At 39.7% G+C, this 16,175-nt stretch overlaps 1 protein-coding gene across 2 annotated transcripts in view; it reads right to left on the bottom strand.

Moving 5' to 3' along the window:
- Positions 1 to 16,175, bottom strand: part of PRPF18 (pre-mRNA processing factor 18) — an 85,469-nt gene that overhangs the window by 51,280 nt on the left and 18,014 nt on the right. For both annotated transcript variants that reach the window (XM_082254227.1, XM_082254228.1), the window contains 2 exons: positions 12,333 to 12,437; positions 1,535 to 1,648 (listed from right to left, as the gene is read on the bottom strand). In XM_082254227.1, the coding sequence (XP_082110353.1) occupies positions 1,535 to 1,648; positions 12,333 to 12,437 (219 nt within the window). The remainder of the gene's footprint in view (positions 1 to 1,534; positions 1,649 to 12,332; positions 12,438 to 16,175) is intronic.

The raw sequence follows: 16,175 nt of genomic DNA, 5'->3' as shown, positions 1-16,175 counted from the left end.
TATGTAATCACTGACTGTACACTGCACATAGGATAACCTTGCAGGGGAGAGGAACAGAGAGAGAAATTGTTTATTGATGGGGTTGTATTTTTCTGAGTGTTGTTGTTTGTACATTGCACGCTGCGTTGTGCTAGTGTTGTGCAATCGGTTGTATAAAATTAAAAAAACATATCTTTAAAAAAAAAATAAAAAATGATCACACTCTTACTATGTTAATGAAACACAAGTTATACTTTCATCCAATTTGTCCAACTATAGAAATGTAAGCAGCTCCAGCTTCCTCAGAGTCGGTTCTTATCATCTAATACCCCTTTTAATATTACACTTTGATCAAATAATAACATTAGACTTTAAAGGAAACCTGTAGTATGAAAATACAGGGGATGACATGCCCTGACTCCTCTTTCTGAAAAAGACAGTTTTTTCTTTCTAGGGCTTCAAAATGGTATGTGATGGCTGATCAAGAAATCAGATTAAAGGTCAGTAACTCAGAGCACTGAATACATGGATAGCCAGACAACTAGTATTGTTAGAGATAGGTTAGCAATGGTAGCTATTGCATTTTTCTTATCTACAGTTTACTTAAAATTTAAACATGTCTCTAAAAATTAATGACAATTTGGTAAATGGATAGAACACAGGCATTTTGATTGGACATCCTTACTTTATGTCTCAGTCTTGCTCTTATTAATTTAGCAATCGTCTTGACGTTAAAAGATTTAATTTCCGAAAAGTTTACAAATATCTGAATGGGATTTAAAAAAAAAAAAAAAACACAACACACACACACACAGTACTACTCAAAATTAAATATTTAAAAAAGAATAATTCAGACCATAATGCATAAAATCAAAAGGAATGCTATATATACTCAGTGTCTGGACACAGATATGAAAAATCCCCTACATTAGGTCATACCTGTTTATCTGCAGTCTTCTCTTCTCTACATCCGCTCAAAGTCTGGAATTTATAAAGCTTGTCTGAGCTGTTAGAAAGTGGGGAGGGATCTGAAGTAACACTCTGCAGAACTCAGCGAGGAGAGCTCTGAGAGTTGATTGGAAAAAAGGGACACCCCCCCCCCCCTTCACACAACACACAGAGCTGAGGACATCAATCACAGGGTGTGTGCTGGAGCTCCCTCCCCTGTCACCTTTTTTCTATTGGTGTCTGGAAAACTTGTCAGAAGTGATTCATGCAGATAGCAGAGAAACGAAGCAGCAGACAGAAATTACACTTAGCACTTTGGATTGAGATAGTACACACTATAGAGGGATATTCTTTGTGCTTTGTTCATATTTCACATCTGAGGTTTACAAACACTTTGAATCAACACATCAATGCAAAAAAAAAAAAAAAAGTAGTACAAAGCATGCTGTGCAAATCAATAAAAGTGCATCAAATCAATACATCATTAGTTCATATAATAATAATTCAATAATAATTACATAACTCAATAATACTGGAAGCACTGCTCTGAAACATTATATATGAAAGTGATTACCCTGTTTAAAAAAAAAAAAAAAAAAAACTGTACCTTGTTCACTTCTGGAGCAAGAATCTCTATCTTCCTCAAGCGCTGGAAGCTATCATAATCACTTTCCCCAAAAAGTCGAATTGGTTCCCCTCTTTCTCGTAGTCTACGTATCACCTAGAATGGGAAAACATATTACATTTTACTTCAAATGAGCTCCACTTCAAAAAATCCTGACAATAACTAGACACTAAGGGGTTGGACAGACTGTGCACTTTGCAAAGTGCAGTTGCTCCAGAGCTTAGTAAATGGGCAGAAGCTCTACTGATATCTATCCCCCAATCTTGTGCAAGCAAAAATGCACTTGCATGAGAAGTGCACAGTCTATTTGCCTTAAGTAAATCAACCCCTAAGGCTGAAGGAACACATGGCCGGGACTTTTATCCATTTGAAAATAAAATAAAAACCAAATAAAAAAAAAAAAAAAAAAGCAAATTATTTGACGTGACAAAGGAAAATGTAAGCGCAACATACTATTCAGAATACTTCAAGATACCCGTTCACCAGCCTGAAATAAAATTGATCACAAAACAGATGGTGAGTTGCTCAGCACATAGAATAATGATGAGCAGTTACAAATAGAAAAAAAGATTTAAAGTGAGCAGGCAGAAAATGGTGAAAAATAAATTTGATTAGCAGTTGTGTATGATCACACAATTATTGCATTAGGGGCCCTATGTTATAGATTGTAGTGCCCAAAGGATAAAATACAAAAAAAACTCTGAGAACTGATTATGGTTATTTCCAAACATGGGGGGGGGGGGGAAATCACTTCAACCATAGCTTTTTCCTGCATTTCCAGAAAAATTGGATTTTTGTATTTACCGTAAAATTCATTTCTAAATGCATCGACTGACACAGTGCTCCATAGATCATAACTAGTTGGTTATATTGCCTCCCCCAGGTATAGGACTAGGCAGCACAAAAAACACCTGACTATGCCCATGGGCTATCCTCCACTTGGTATATAACCCCCCCTCTGCTCTAGGTAATCAGTTTAGTAGCAAGCAGTATTAGAGGTATCAAAACTCCATAAAGAAATGGATTTTACTGTAAGTACAAAAATCCCATTTTCTCTTCTGTTCATCGAGGGACACTGTACAGTGCTCCATGGATTATAACTATTGGGACGTCCAAAAAGCAGTGCCAAAAGGAAAATGAGGGGTAGGGAAAATAACCCAAGGCTAAACATAGGAGCCCTAACCAGGCCACAGGAGCCTTAACCGGGTCACAGGAGCCCCGTCTGAAAAAAAAAAAAGTTAAAAGAAAAAAAAAAACACCCCTCAAGAGGGAACAGCCCCTCTTAAACAGCAGCCCTCAAAACTTTGCGACCAAAAGAAGCATCCGCAGATGCCAAAGTATCTACCTTATAGAATTTTGTGAAGGTATGCACCGTCGACCAAATGGCCACCTTGCAAACTTGCGATATTGATGCTTGATGTGGACAGAATGCCCAAGAATTACTCAGCGCCCCAGTAGAATGCGCTGTGACATGGAAAGGTGGAACCTGACCTTTAATAGAATAGGCCTGAGTCACCGTCTGTCTGATCCATCTGTAGATGGTAGCTGAAGAAGCAGCCAGCCCTTTCCTTGGTCCGTCTGTAACCACAAAAAGTGAGTGTGACCTCCGAAACAACTCGATTCACACGAACCACATCCAAGGTATGCAAAGCAAAATCCTTGGGATTAGCTGGTTTGGGAAGCAAGGAAAGCAACACAATGTCATTCAAACTGAAGTCAGAGACAACTTTGGGCAGGAATGATGGACAAGGACTAAGAACCACTTTATCCCTATTGACCACTAAATAGGGACTACGACAGGATAATGCCACCCCAACCCTGCTACCCTGCGGGTTGGGGTAATAGCCACCAAGAATGCCACCTTCTGGGATAACGTAGGCAAGGGAATCTCCCGAATATTCTCCAATGGACGTTTCTGGAATACCAAATCACTAAATTTAAATCTTGTGTCAGCAAAAGAAATCGTACAGGTGGAGCCACATGTCGAACCCCCTAAATGAAGGTACGAACTAAAGAGTGCATGGCTAGGGGGGGGGTCGCTGAAAAAAAGATTACCAAGGCAGACACAAGGCCAACTTCTGATCAACACCCCGTCAAAGAGGGGGGAACCACTGGATCTAGGATTATCCAGCCCGTCGCCCAGCCTGGCAGTTGACTGTAGATCTCACAAGGGAAAAAAACAAAAAAAGATGTAATTAAGAAGAAAAAAATTGCTAGAACGAGACATCCCAGCCGGGAGCCTAGGTCCTTACTCCTAACTAGACAGATTAAAACTGATTACCTAGAGCAAAGAGGGGGGCTATATACCAAGCTGAGGGTGGCCCATGGGCGTAGCAAGGTGTTTTTTGTTCTGCCTAGTCCTACTCCTGGAGGAGGCAATATAACCCACTAGTTATGATCTATGGAGCGCTGTATCCGTCGATTAACAAAAGAGAAAACTGTACAAAATAAGAGTGAACTTGTACTCCATGATACATTTTTGAAAGAAAATGTCCTGACACACTTGTATTAGCTTTATTAGTCAGAAAAGCCATTCTTTGATTTAGTTTCACATTGTCACTAGGATCTGACTTTAACCACTTGAAGACCAGGCTTTTTCTGGCACTTGTTTACAAGTTTAAATCAGTATTTTTTGCTAGAAAATTACTTATAACCCCCAAATATTTTACATTTTTTTTTTTTTTGCAGAGACCCTAGGGAATAAAATGGCAATCGTTGCAATTTTTTATGTCACACAGTATTTGCGCAGCAGTTTTGCAAATGCAATTTTGTTGGAAAAAATACACTAATAAAATTAAAAAGTAAACACCACACAATATTTACCACAATTTTTTTGTAAAATGTGAAACATGATGTTACACCGAGCACATAGATAGGATTTTATCTATATATTATACGATTATATATATATATATATATATATATAATTTCGTGTACCATGTCCCATTTACATTTAAAGTGGTTCTAAAGGCTAAAAGTTTTTTTTTTTCCCCTTTTGCGACAGGGAGTGAGGGGGGGGGGGTCATTTCAGTTAACTATGGGGGCACCTAGCAATGGGGGGGGGGGGGGGGAGGGCTGCTCTGTGCAAAACCACTGCACAGAGCAGGTAAGTATGGCATGTTTGTTATTTAAAAAAAACAAATGTGTATGATCATGATTCTTTTTCTTCACTGACTTTGGAAAAGTGGCTTTTGCTGAACCAAGTCACCACAGAAAGAAAACCAACTAAGCACAGGGCTACCTGTGCGTTCAGGCACATTATAGCTTCTTTGTCCAGAACAAAAGATGAAATGCAGCCAAGACCAATAACTGAAGATTTACCTTCACACGTCATTATGCCAGTCTACAGTAAAAAGGTAAAAAAGCAAAAAAGCAAAAAAAAAAAAAAAAAAAAAAAAAAAAAAGGTACCTGCCTGCACATAAGATGTACAGTAAACACAACAGTATGTCTACTACATAGGATCTCGACAGTTTCATAGGCTTCTCTCAAAGTATATGCCGAAACACAAATAAAAAAAAAAATAAAAAAATTATAATAATAATACATTTAGTACATCTCTGGAATACAAGCACATTTCCCCGTATTTTATACCATTTAACTATGCTGCAAGTACAGAAAAATCACAATTGACAACACCCAACTCTATCTCTCTACTTAGTAAACTAGTGATGTTTGGAGAGACTGAAGAGGTGAACTAACTGACAGTATGAATGTCATACCACTTACTCAACCTTTCTAAAACTGAGCTTTTACATTATTTACTCCCTCTTCCCCATTTCCCCAACCTTGACTTTTTCATCCAGATCAATAGAACAATTACCAGTCCCTAGCCAGTTACTAGGTGTAATCCTGAGCTCTAATTCCAATTCTCATCCCAACATGCAATAAGTGTCCATATCTAGATCGCTTTAAATTTTAATTTTGTACAGGTACTTGTATATAGAGCCATCAATTTATGCAACGCACACGCACTTTTTTTTTTTTATTTTTTATTATACATTCACATTAGTCCCTGCCCTCAAGGAGCTTACAATCCAAGGTCCCTGACTCACATTCATACATACACATTCTAGGGCCAATTTAGACAGGACCCAGTAAAACTACCAGAATGTCTTTGTAGTGTGGGGGGAAACTGGAGTACCTGGGAGGAAACCCACGCACACTCAGGGAGAACATGTAAACTCCAGGGAGGTGGTTCAGTGGTTGGGATTTGAACTGTTGACCCTAGTACTGCTAGACAGAAGTGCTAACGCATTAAGCAAATGTGACAGTTGTCATTCATGGTGTGCCTTGAATGTAGCCATTTTGAAAAAACGTTAAATTGATGGGTTTAGTTCTGCTCTAAGGCCTCGGTCAGTTTTTAAGGCAGACCTGATTGGATGGTCTACGAATTCCCATGGACTGGCAGGTGTAAACGGACTTACATTCATTTACGTTCGACTACCTTTAAATCCAGTCTGCAAAAAAAAAAAAAAAAATGAAGGGGATCTATTCCGCCCCATCTAGGCAGTTTGCATAGGAGGGCAGGGGTGTGAAAATTAGCCGGTCTGTTTACACCCAACCACCCATAAAGCAGAGAGGGCTGAACAGAGAAGACACAGACCTGTCATCCGCCTGCTCTGTTCACCAGGGGACCTTTGGAAAGAGATCCAGATCCTGCTAAGAAATGCAGATTCTGCACCATGTGAAAGGGGCCTAAGGATTAGTAAGTTTAACTGAATGAGCTGAAGTTAGTAGCTGATTGGTTACAATGCACATCTGCTCTAGATGCTGTCTGCTCCAGTTTTAATAAACAGCCCCTATAGTGTGGAGATTCCCTGAGACATTTTACATGACATTTGCTTCAAAGTGGACTACAAGCTTGTGGTTAGCTTTTAGTATTAGAACACAAAATTACTTTCAATAACATTTCGTACAGAAAAACAATAACACAAAATGGGTCCAAAGCCAGATGAAAAATGGATTACCGGGTAGGACCCACAGGTAACTTGGTATCTAATGTGCCTTCTTAGAAATTTCCTAGAACTTGCTAGTTAATTTGACTGCTCCAGGAAGGGTCAAATTCCCTAGCATAGCCACCTCCCTCCTTACATGTCAAAGCCCTCTCCTCCCTGGGAGGGTAATTACTCTTTGTGCTGGCTCAGTTTCTCCTCCCCTTCTACATCACCTTTCATGCAGCTGCTGGGAAGGAGGAGCAAAGGGAAATACTGTAGTGTCACTTGCATGTCAGTTCTGAGTAAATAACATGCATAAAATATTACATTCAACACACATATAATATTATAGGAAGATTTTTGTTGAAATAGTCTAGCGGGGGGGGGGGGGGGGGTAGTTCTTCAGTGTATACTGCAAAAGGATAGTATTTAAGTGGTTCCAAAAGCTCAAGGTTTGTTACCTTGATGAATTTTATGCATGAAGGCAAGAAAAACCTTCTGGGTGCAGCCCCCCCTTTTATTTACACGACCGTCATCTTGACCTATAATAAGCATGAGAGCAGCGGCTCTCCCGGATCATTCTCTCTCCTCATGGCAGTGAGCCAATAAGGAAAGTGTGGGGGCATTGCTGAGCCTCACGCTGTGTGTGTGAGAATGGGCTTGCTATTAGGGGACACTCAGCAGCAGGGCCCAAAAAGAAGAGGATCAAGGCTGGCTGCACTGTGCAAAACTATTGCAAAAAGCATTTTTTTTTTTTTACTTTTCCTTTAGAATCTCTTTAAGCTAAAAGAAGTGGGTGGCCATTCATTGCACTACAACCCCCCTTTTTGCACAGCAAAAGAGAAAGGGAACAGAAATGGGACTTTTCAGGTGCCACTCATACAACTGTCAAAGAGTAACATTAAAATACGTTTTACTTCAAATTTTTATTGTACCTAAAAATCATTGTGCATACTGCAAACATATTTAAAAAAGGATGCAGCACAAGCATATAGCAAGGGTATTAACCCTAGCCGCATAAACATTACCCATATAACACCCTATATGTCCAATATACAGATATTTTGGTAATCGAACAATACATTTACATCGAAAAATATGTTGGTCCAATTCCAGGGTGAGGGCATGCAACTCAAAATGTTTCTTAGGTAAAAGGTAAACTGTGGAACTTTAACAATGTACATAAAAATTGCAGAACCATGTATAAAAATACTTGGGAATCATGTTCCCTATTCCCCGTGTTAAGGGGTTACCATTGCTAATTTTCCAGAATTTTCTGATTAAGCAAGTATTACCTGTAAAACACATAAAAATAAATAAATAAAAAAATGTCTCTATATTGAACATTTGGGCTGCTGTATGGTCAGCGTCTGTGGTACAATTATATTAAAGATTTATGTGAAAAATTCAATGTTATTCTAAGGTTAATATGCCTGTTTGTATCACTTCCTTTTTAAATATGTTTTTAGTATGCACAATCATTATTGGGTACAAAAATTGGAAGTGAAAAGCATTTTAAATGTTAATCACTGAGAATTGTAGGAGTGGCACCTGAAAAGTTCCAGTTATGTTGTCTCGCTCTTTTGGTGCGCAAGGATAGTAATATCTAGGTACACTATCATTTCACCTATGTATTCTTCCACAGAAAGCAAGATATTTTAGGGTTAGCAGACGTTACCCTCTTGACTAGCACTGATATTGGTCATAAACTGGGTACATTAACAATTAAATAAACACTAGCTCTGCAAGTCTGGAACTCTTATTTCAGCGATAGATTTTAAACCTATGATTACTATAGGAAATAAAAATCACAGAAGTACTGGCAGCAAAGTTATTATATGAGGCCAAGTTCAAATAAAGCTCTCATGGGTGACTTGTAAAACCAGTAAAGTGCTATTATATACTGCCTAAATTGAACTGTAAAGTCTGTAATGAATTTGGATACCTACCCATTAAAAATGTAATCATTTTACTATTTTGGATGGAAAGGCCAATCAGTCCAACAGTTTAATATTTCACTGAATGTAACTGCCTTCAACACTGTGTTCAGCCCATAAAAAGCTGCAAGAAATGGGCAAGCGCCCTTGAAATGTTCAGATTCCAGTAGATGTTAAGCTACACAGACTGATGTTCTGGTTTTGGGAAATGTTGAAACTTATTAAGAGCGAAGGAGTTTTCTTCCTAGGTCTTGGTAAATTCAATCAGATGACAAAGTAACCACACTGTTTTTGTTGGAGAGCTTTCTAGCGCTCCAGAGTAGAACCACAATCAACGTACATGGAGAAATTGGTCTGCACATGCCAAGCTTAATCCCTTAAGGCAACATTGTGGATATGATTTTTCTTATAAAACGTTCAAAAGGTAAAATTTCAAGTTTTAGAAATCTTTGCAAGTGGCCAAAAATATATCGCCCATGCCCCATTTATTTTCACCCACCCGAACTATACTGTTTTGATGCAGATGGTTTAAAAGCCAATGCCAACTAAATAAGACTGCTGGTGTGAGAAAAAAATAGACATCTAAAGAAAAAGAAAAAAAAAAAAAAAAAAAAAAAAAAAAAGGGATTCCTACACTAAACATACTTTTATTTTTAAGAATTGAATATCGTTATGCATGGAAAAGAATTGGATAATAAAAATTTCCCCAAAAATGAAAAGCCCCATTATACAATACTGCCCTGAGATTTCCGGAAAAGGAGGAATTTTATCCTGGATACTTACCGAGTCTTACTGAGTCTGTTTTGGCATTTGGGATCTCTGTCATGGGGATCATCTCAATGTGGTAAGGGACAGTGTGAACTTGGTGTCTGGTGGTGGTATCATGGAATTGCTACATTTCATCTGATCAAATTGGGACTACATATGGACTTTTTAGTTTTTTTGAGAGCCTTCTGCTGAGGATTAGCGCTACATTGTTTTTTTATACAATACTGCTTTATTTAAACAAACAGCTTCCCAGTAAATTACAAATTAAAGTGGTTGTAAACCAACTTTATAACTTTTACATATAGGTAAGCCTTTTAGAAGGCTTACCTATAGGTACTGTAAATATCTCCTAAACTTGCACCGTTTGGGAGATATTTACATTGCATGCAGCCGATGACGTAATCGGCGCATGCGCTCTGAAGAAACGGCCGCCGGTGCTGCTTCTTCAGAGCCCTGTACCATGAACGGCGGCTCCCGCGCGCATGCGTTGTGGCGCATGATGACGTCATGCAGCTCTGGCCAGTAATACAGCCGGAGTCCACAGACTCGGAAGGAGGACGGGCGAAGATAGATGCAGCCGCCAGCAGGGACAACGCAGGCTTCGTTTGCAGGTACGTGTCACATAATGTGCTAGCATGCGACGCATACTAGCACATTATGCATTTACTTTGCAGGGAAGAAAAAAAAAGAAAAAAAATGAAAGACTTCACTTCTTCTTTAATGAAAAGTTGGATTAGAAAGACATGGAAGAAAACACATTAACAAGCCACCCTTCTATCTTGTATAAAGTTTAAGGAGAGTCTATTAAGTAAAAATAAACGCAGTAACAGTAAAATCTGCATAGCAAATATACAGGTGTATCAATAAAAAAAAAAAAAAAAAAAAAAAAAATGAAGAAAAATTAGAATATCATCAATAAGTTCATTTTTTTTCAGCAATTCAATTCAAAAAGTGAAACTCATTATATAGATTCATTCCACACAGAGTGATACATTTCAAGCATTTCCTTCTTTTTATTTTGATGATTATGGCTTACAGCTAGTGAAAACCCAAAATTCAGTATCTCAGAAAACTACAATACCACATAAGACCAACAAAAAAAAATATAGTTTTTAATACAGAAATGTTGGCTTACTGAAAAGTATGTCCATGTACAGTATAGTATGCACTTAATACTTGGTCGGGGCTCCTTTTGTCTGAATTACTGCATCAATGCGGCATGGCATGGAGGCGATCAGCCTGTGGCACTGCTGAGGTGTTTTTAAAGCACAGGTTGCTTTGATAGTGGCTTTCAGCTGGTCTGCATTGTTGGGTTTGGTATCTCGTCTTCCTCTTAACAATACCCCAGATTCACTATGGGGTTTAGGTCAGGTGAGTTTGCTGGCCAATCAACCACAGCGATACCGTGATCATTAAGGGTATGTTCGCCTGAACGCAGGTTTAAAATCGTGTAAGTTCAGCTGAACGCGCACAAATTTCAAACCCATGTTTCAGTGCAAGTTCGGGGGCGATTTGAAGGACATCTGTGTACAGATGTCTAAATCACCCCTAAAGTCACCAAAAGTAGTGCAGGAACTACTTTTAGAAATCGGTGCGGCGCAGCAAAGTTGACATCACACCGATTGAGGCAGTGCCCCTACCTGTATTAGGCTGGGATTTGACATGTCAAAATTGCGCAAATGTGAACGGTGGCTAAACCAGGAATTGGTACTTTTGGCAGTGTTGGCAGGGGCCGAGTCCTGCTGGAAAATGAAATCAGCATCTCCATAAAGCTGGTCAGCAGAGGGAAGCATGAAGTGCTCTAGAATTTCCTGCTAGAGGGCTGCACTGACTTTGGACTTGATAAAACACAGTGCATGATTATACGTTTTGGGGTTTTAGACCTTCTTTAACATTTACCTAGGTTAGCTATTTTTCTTAACACTATCAGGCTTATATGACAATAAAGTTGAGCAATGAAGATGTGCAAAGTGCAACTACATTTTTATTTACTGTATTGGGAAGTTCTTAAAGCATTCTCAGCCAGATAACAGTAGTACACTGCTTTTCTCTTATTACATTGAGGGGAAATAAATTTGCACAAACACATGGCAGCATCATGTAAGCCATTTAATCAAGACAGACAACATGCACAGACTCCTACTCCACACAGATAAAGAAAATTCTCAGAAAAATTAGGAATGTTGCTTCGTACTACCTTATTAATACAGCTCTGTGATCATTAAAGTGATATTAAAGCCAATTATTAAAAAAAAAAAAAAAGAAGGAAGAAGAGCACATGTCATACTTAAATGCTCTGTGCAGTGGTTTTGGCAGATCTTCCTCTTCTAAGGTTCCCCCGCTGGTGCTTCTGGCCCCTCCCCTCCTGCCGAGTGCCCCTATAGCAACTTGCAATGGAGCAGCCAAGCAGGCTCGCTCCCAAGCGATTCACACACAAAACCATGGCTCGGCCTCACGCCCTCTCTTTTCATAGGCTCACTAGTTGTGATTGATGCTCCCACTGCTGTCTCAGCCAATGAAGAGGGAGAGTCCCCAAAGAGCCGAGGCTCTCGTGCACATCACTGGATGGCAATGGGGCGCAGGGAGGAGCCATTGTACTAACATCAGATTGTTAGTACAGCGATCACCCCTGCTAAGCTATTGTGTTCTGACAGGGATACGTGTGACCCAAGAACACCCCGATCAGCGCTCTCGGCCATTGGCTGAGAGAGCTGATCGGGAGCCAAATAAGAGACCTTTTTCGATCATGCGCCTTTGACAGAAGCCAGTCAAATGGCCGGCTTCTGTCGGACCAGCTGCCGCTCACACGGGCCAAATGTCGGACAGTTTCTATTGAATCGGCCTATGCCACACGATACTCGGCCCTTGTGTACTAGGCTTTACCCTTCCCCACTGGATTAGTGTGCTCACACATCTATTCTGGCTTTACTTATACTGTCAGAGAGGTTTTCTTGCTTGCTTTAGTGAAACTACATTGGATCAAAGTTCTTGCCCTTGTAAGAAGTTTATTACTATAGTTTGTTATATTGTTTGAACGTTGGTAATGTGACAAAACTGTCATGGTAATATTTCTCTAAAAAGGACATAGGGGAAAAAAAAACATTTGAAAAATAAAGCAATAGAACAATTTCGGTACTCACCTCTTGCCTTGACAGAGTCATAGGTAATTTCTCTTCTGCCAGCTCTAGCTCCAACACAGGATTGCTTGATGAGGAAGGCTGCTCTTCCTCTTCTTGCTTCTGTAGCTAATTGTTCAAAAAAGGAATATGCAAGTATGCAATAGAAAATTAGTGTTGTAAAATTACCTGGAAATTCCACAAAATGTTTGACCTAATATGCATATATAGCCAATCATGTTTTATAATCCTCTGCCCAAGAATTAGTGCTTGCTACAGGTTTTAATTTCAAATGACTTTTGAAATAACAGAAATCCACCAGCAGCATCACTTTACCCTTGTCTGACTGACTGTTCTCTTCATTTTCCTTTCCCTTTTTCCTTATGCATATGATTTGTTGGCTATGCAACCAAGGCTGAAATTATCCTTGCTTCTAAGCATCATCTAACTGTGTAGAAGTGCCTCATAACTAATATTTTGGCACCCAGGTAAAAGATGGTAAGAAACCACCAAAAGAGGCAGAAGAAGGATACTACAACTAGTATAGCTGCTTATTGCACTGAATTCATTGAAATCCACAGAAGGATACTATGTTTTTAACTACTTTCTTTTCTTTTTAAAAGATGTGACAAACTGCACACATTTAAATAAATGAAATACATTTGCCTGAAAAAACCTGGTTAAAAAGAATGAAAAAAAAAAAAAAAAAGCAGTGTGTGGAAATATTCAACACACAAATGGTACATTTCCTGTCTGGTAAGGAATTTATAATTTATTTTTACACACTTTATAGCTTGCGATAAAGGTATACATATTTTAAACAGATATAAATATATAAATTAGCAACCAAGTTTTGTAAATCAACACATCACCTATGTACCTGCCCCACAATTGGTGGGAGACTTGTTGCAATGTTCCTTTGTTTTATGTAAGCTGGCTTTAAAAAAAATATACATAATTTAAAGAGAATTTGTTAGGACCCCAACAAAGTAAACTGTTTGTCTCAGTTTTACGTGAAAGCTTTCCAATCAAATATCATAAAGGAAGTCCAGAATAACTAGCTAGGACAGGGCTTGACAAATTTGCCTGAAATCTAGGAGCCAGCTAAAAAAGTTTAGGAGCCAGTTTTTTTTTTTTTTTTTTAAACTAACAACCAAAATTTTAAAAAAAACGGATACTAAATTTACACATAAGTACGACAAGAACCCCGCTCTCCTCTATAGGGCAATCGGATGGAAACAGACCATCTGTTTCCATCCGATGCCATCTGATCCGGTCCACGGGATGGATAGAAAATAGAACCACCGTCCGTCTGTTTTTGGCGGACAGGATCAGATGGGGGCAGATTACCGCACCATAGAGGAGACTGAAGGGTTCGATCAGGTCTGCCTAAAAAACTGACAGGCGGACCTGATCAGACAGCCTGTGTGAAAGGGGCCTTTGGCTGCGTGGCTGTGGCATGGCAGGGAGATGATAAAAAAAAAATTATATATCATTTTTTTTTCTTCTTTTTTCAATAATTGAAAAAAAAAAAAAGAAAAAATTATTATTATTTAAATAATTAAAAATAAATATTAATAACCACACTCCCTGTCCACTTACCTTTAAGCAAAGGCAAGTGGACAGGGAGATAAAGCCTGCAAAAACTTCATCTCATCTCCTCTTGGGAAGGAGATGGGCAGGCATTGAGAACAGGCAGTGGAAACAGTCATTAGTGACTGCTTGTGAAACTCCCGGCCACCACAAGAGGGTCCCAGTTACCCGTTCTCTCACAGAAGAAGGCCAAAAAGTTGGGGCCTCAATTTTCGGACGGCGCGGTAGTCCGTGCACTCGGGGAGGAGGTGGGGGGTGCAAAAGGGACAGGACACCTCCTGCAGGGCACCCCAGGCGCCAGGTCGCTAATTCTAGTCGCCAATGCGATCTGGCGCATGGGGTTTTGTCGAGCCCTGAGCTAGGAAGTCAGCACTTTGGGGAGATCCTCGCCTGTACTGCTTCACTAGGAAGAGTGGTATAGGGGCAAGCCAATTTGCCTGATTATTAGCTGAACTATGCATTCTTTAGCACTTCTGGGTGCTCTAGGAGATAACTGAACTAGCATGCATTATCATTCTCCTGGAAGCTAAACAGCAGTACACTAACTATTTGCCTTAAGGTAGATGTAAACCCCATTCATGAAGTTTGCCCTGGGCACATATCTGTAGTGCTTGCTTATCTCTCTCCAACGCCCTAAGTCCTGTGTCTTTCTGCCGCTCTGCTCCTCTGTTATCAGCATAACAACATCTGACAAGTTCTCCAACACAGGAGATAAAAGAAGCTGGAAATTTGTGTTGGGGTGGGTGCATAGAGATAAATTAGCAGAGAGCTTGTCTATTCATAGCACAGCTCTGCATGTTCCTTCCTCTGCCTATGTGGAGGGCTGAGGTGCCTTTCCTCCAATCAGCTGTCACACAGTGTATGCCAAGACTCCACACCTACTGCTGAAACAGGAAGAAAATGTTTAACATGATGTTCACTTTCTAAACAGCGTAGAAAGCTGGAGACAGCAGATATCCAAATAAAAAGGTATGTAGGGAGATTGGTCTCATCTCTGTGTATCATCTGAGGCTGTTCACTTCACTGGGTATATGTGGGGGATTTAAACAAAACTTTGCATAATGAAATTACACATTTATCTCACCATTTTTGATAAGCAGTGTGTGTGACTGCTATGAAACGTGAATATGATTATATAGACCCTTCATTGTCATTAAAAACTGCTTCTACGTAAAAAAAGAAAAGAAAAATGCAGGGCGCCAGGGTTAAAAAAGGCAACACTATATTGAGTTATCACTCACATGTAGAAAACCTGTATACGTCTCCACTGGTCAGTGTGGACGTGCAAGCACACCTGTCTGCAATCTGAATGAACTGGTCATAACTGCAGGGCACAGGCAGGGACCCGCTAATGGATGACAAGCCAGTGGTGTCTCTCACTCGTGCCAGCAAATAGGAGATTGTGACAGGAGTTCGTGAAGGATTAGGGGGCAGGCCGCAACATGTTTCCGAGGCCCCAAGAGCTTTATAAAGGAGGCAGGGGCTTGTCATTCATGAGTAGGCCCCTGCCTGTGCCCAGGAGCTAAGATCAATTAATTCAGACTGCAGAAAGCTGTGCCTGCACATCCACACCGACCAGTGCAGCAGTATACAGGTTTCCTACATGTGAGTGATTACTGAATAAAGTATTGCCTTTTTAACTCACACTTACCTGGCGCCCTGCCTTTGTTCTTTTTTGCATGCTCGTGAGGGGATCCCCAAATCCTTTGGTTTGGAGATGCAAGAATATGTGTGTTTCTGCTGCCTTACATCCCATTTGACTTTCCCTTCTGGATTAATGGACTTTTATAAGTTCCTAGATGCTCTTTTTTTTTTTTTTTTTCCCCACTGTTGTATTGAACGCTAGAGGTACTTGTAATTCTTACATGATTGTGTCGCATCTGTAAAAAATACTTTTATAACTTTATCAAACTGTGATACACAATAATAGCTGTCTTTACTGCTCTTCAATCAAATAATCACTACCAAACCTAAAGTAAAAAATTACAACTGAAAGACTAAAGTCCGAATCAGACATGCTCATATAAGGGAATACAGAGTGAGCTTTTTTCCAGATCCTTTGATAAAGTCGGTTATTTCTTCCAAAGAAGAGTGCAAATTAAGCTGGACATAAGCCTCTATGATTTGGCACCTCATAACCAGGATGAACAGTACTTGGTATAAAAAGGTTTTCAGCTCATGGCCTAACAAACTAAAGAAAGAGCTGTATGCCTTGCCCTTTGCTACCATGTTCCACCTTTGATGTTTTATCCCTGGAGAAGGAACAGAGAAGAG

Source organism: Pelophylax lessonae (assembly GCF_965119305.1).
Source record: "Pelophylax lessonae genome assembly, chromosome: 4".
NCBI lineage: Eukaryota > Metazoa > Chordata > Amphibia > Anura > Ranidae > Pelophylax > Pelophylax lessonae.
Note: the sequence above shows the minus strand (reverse complement) of the source record. Positions and strands in the feature narration are given on the sequence as shown.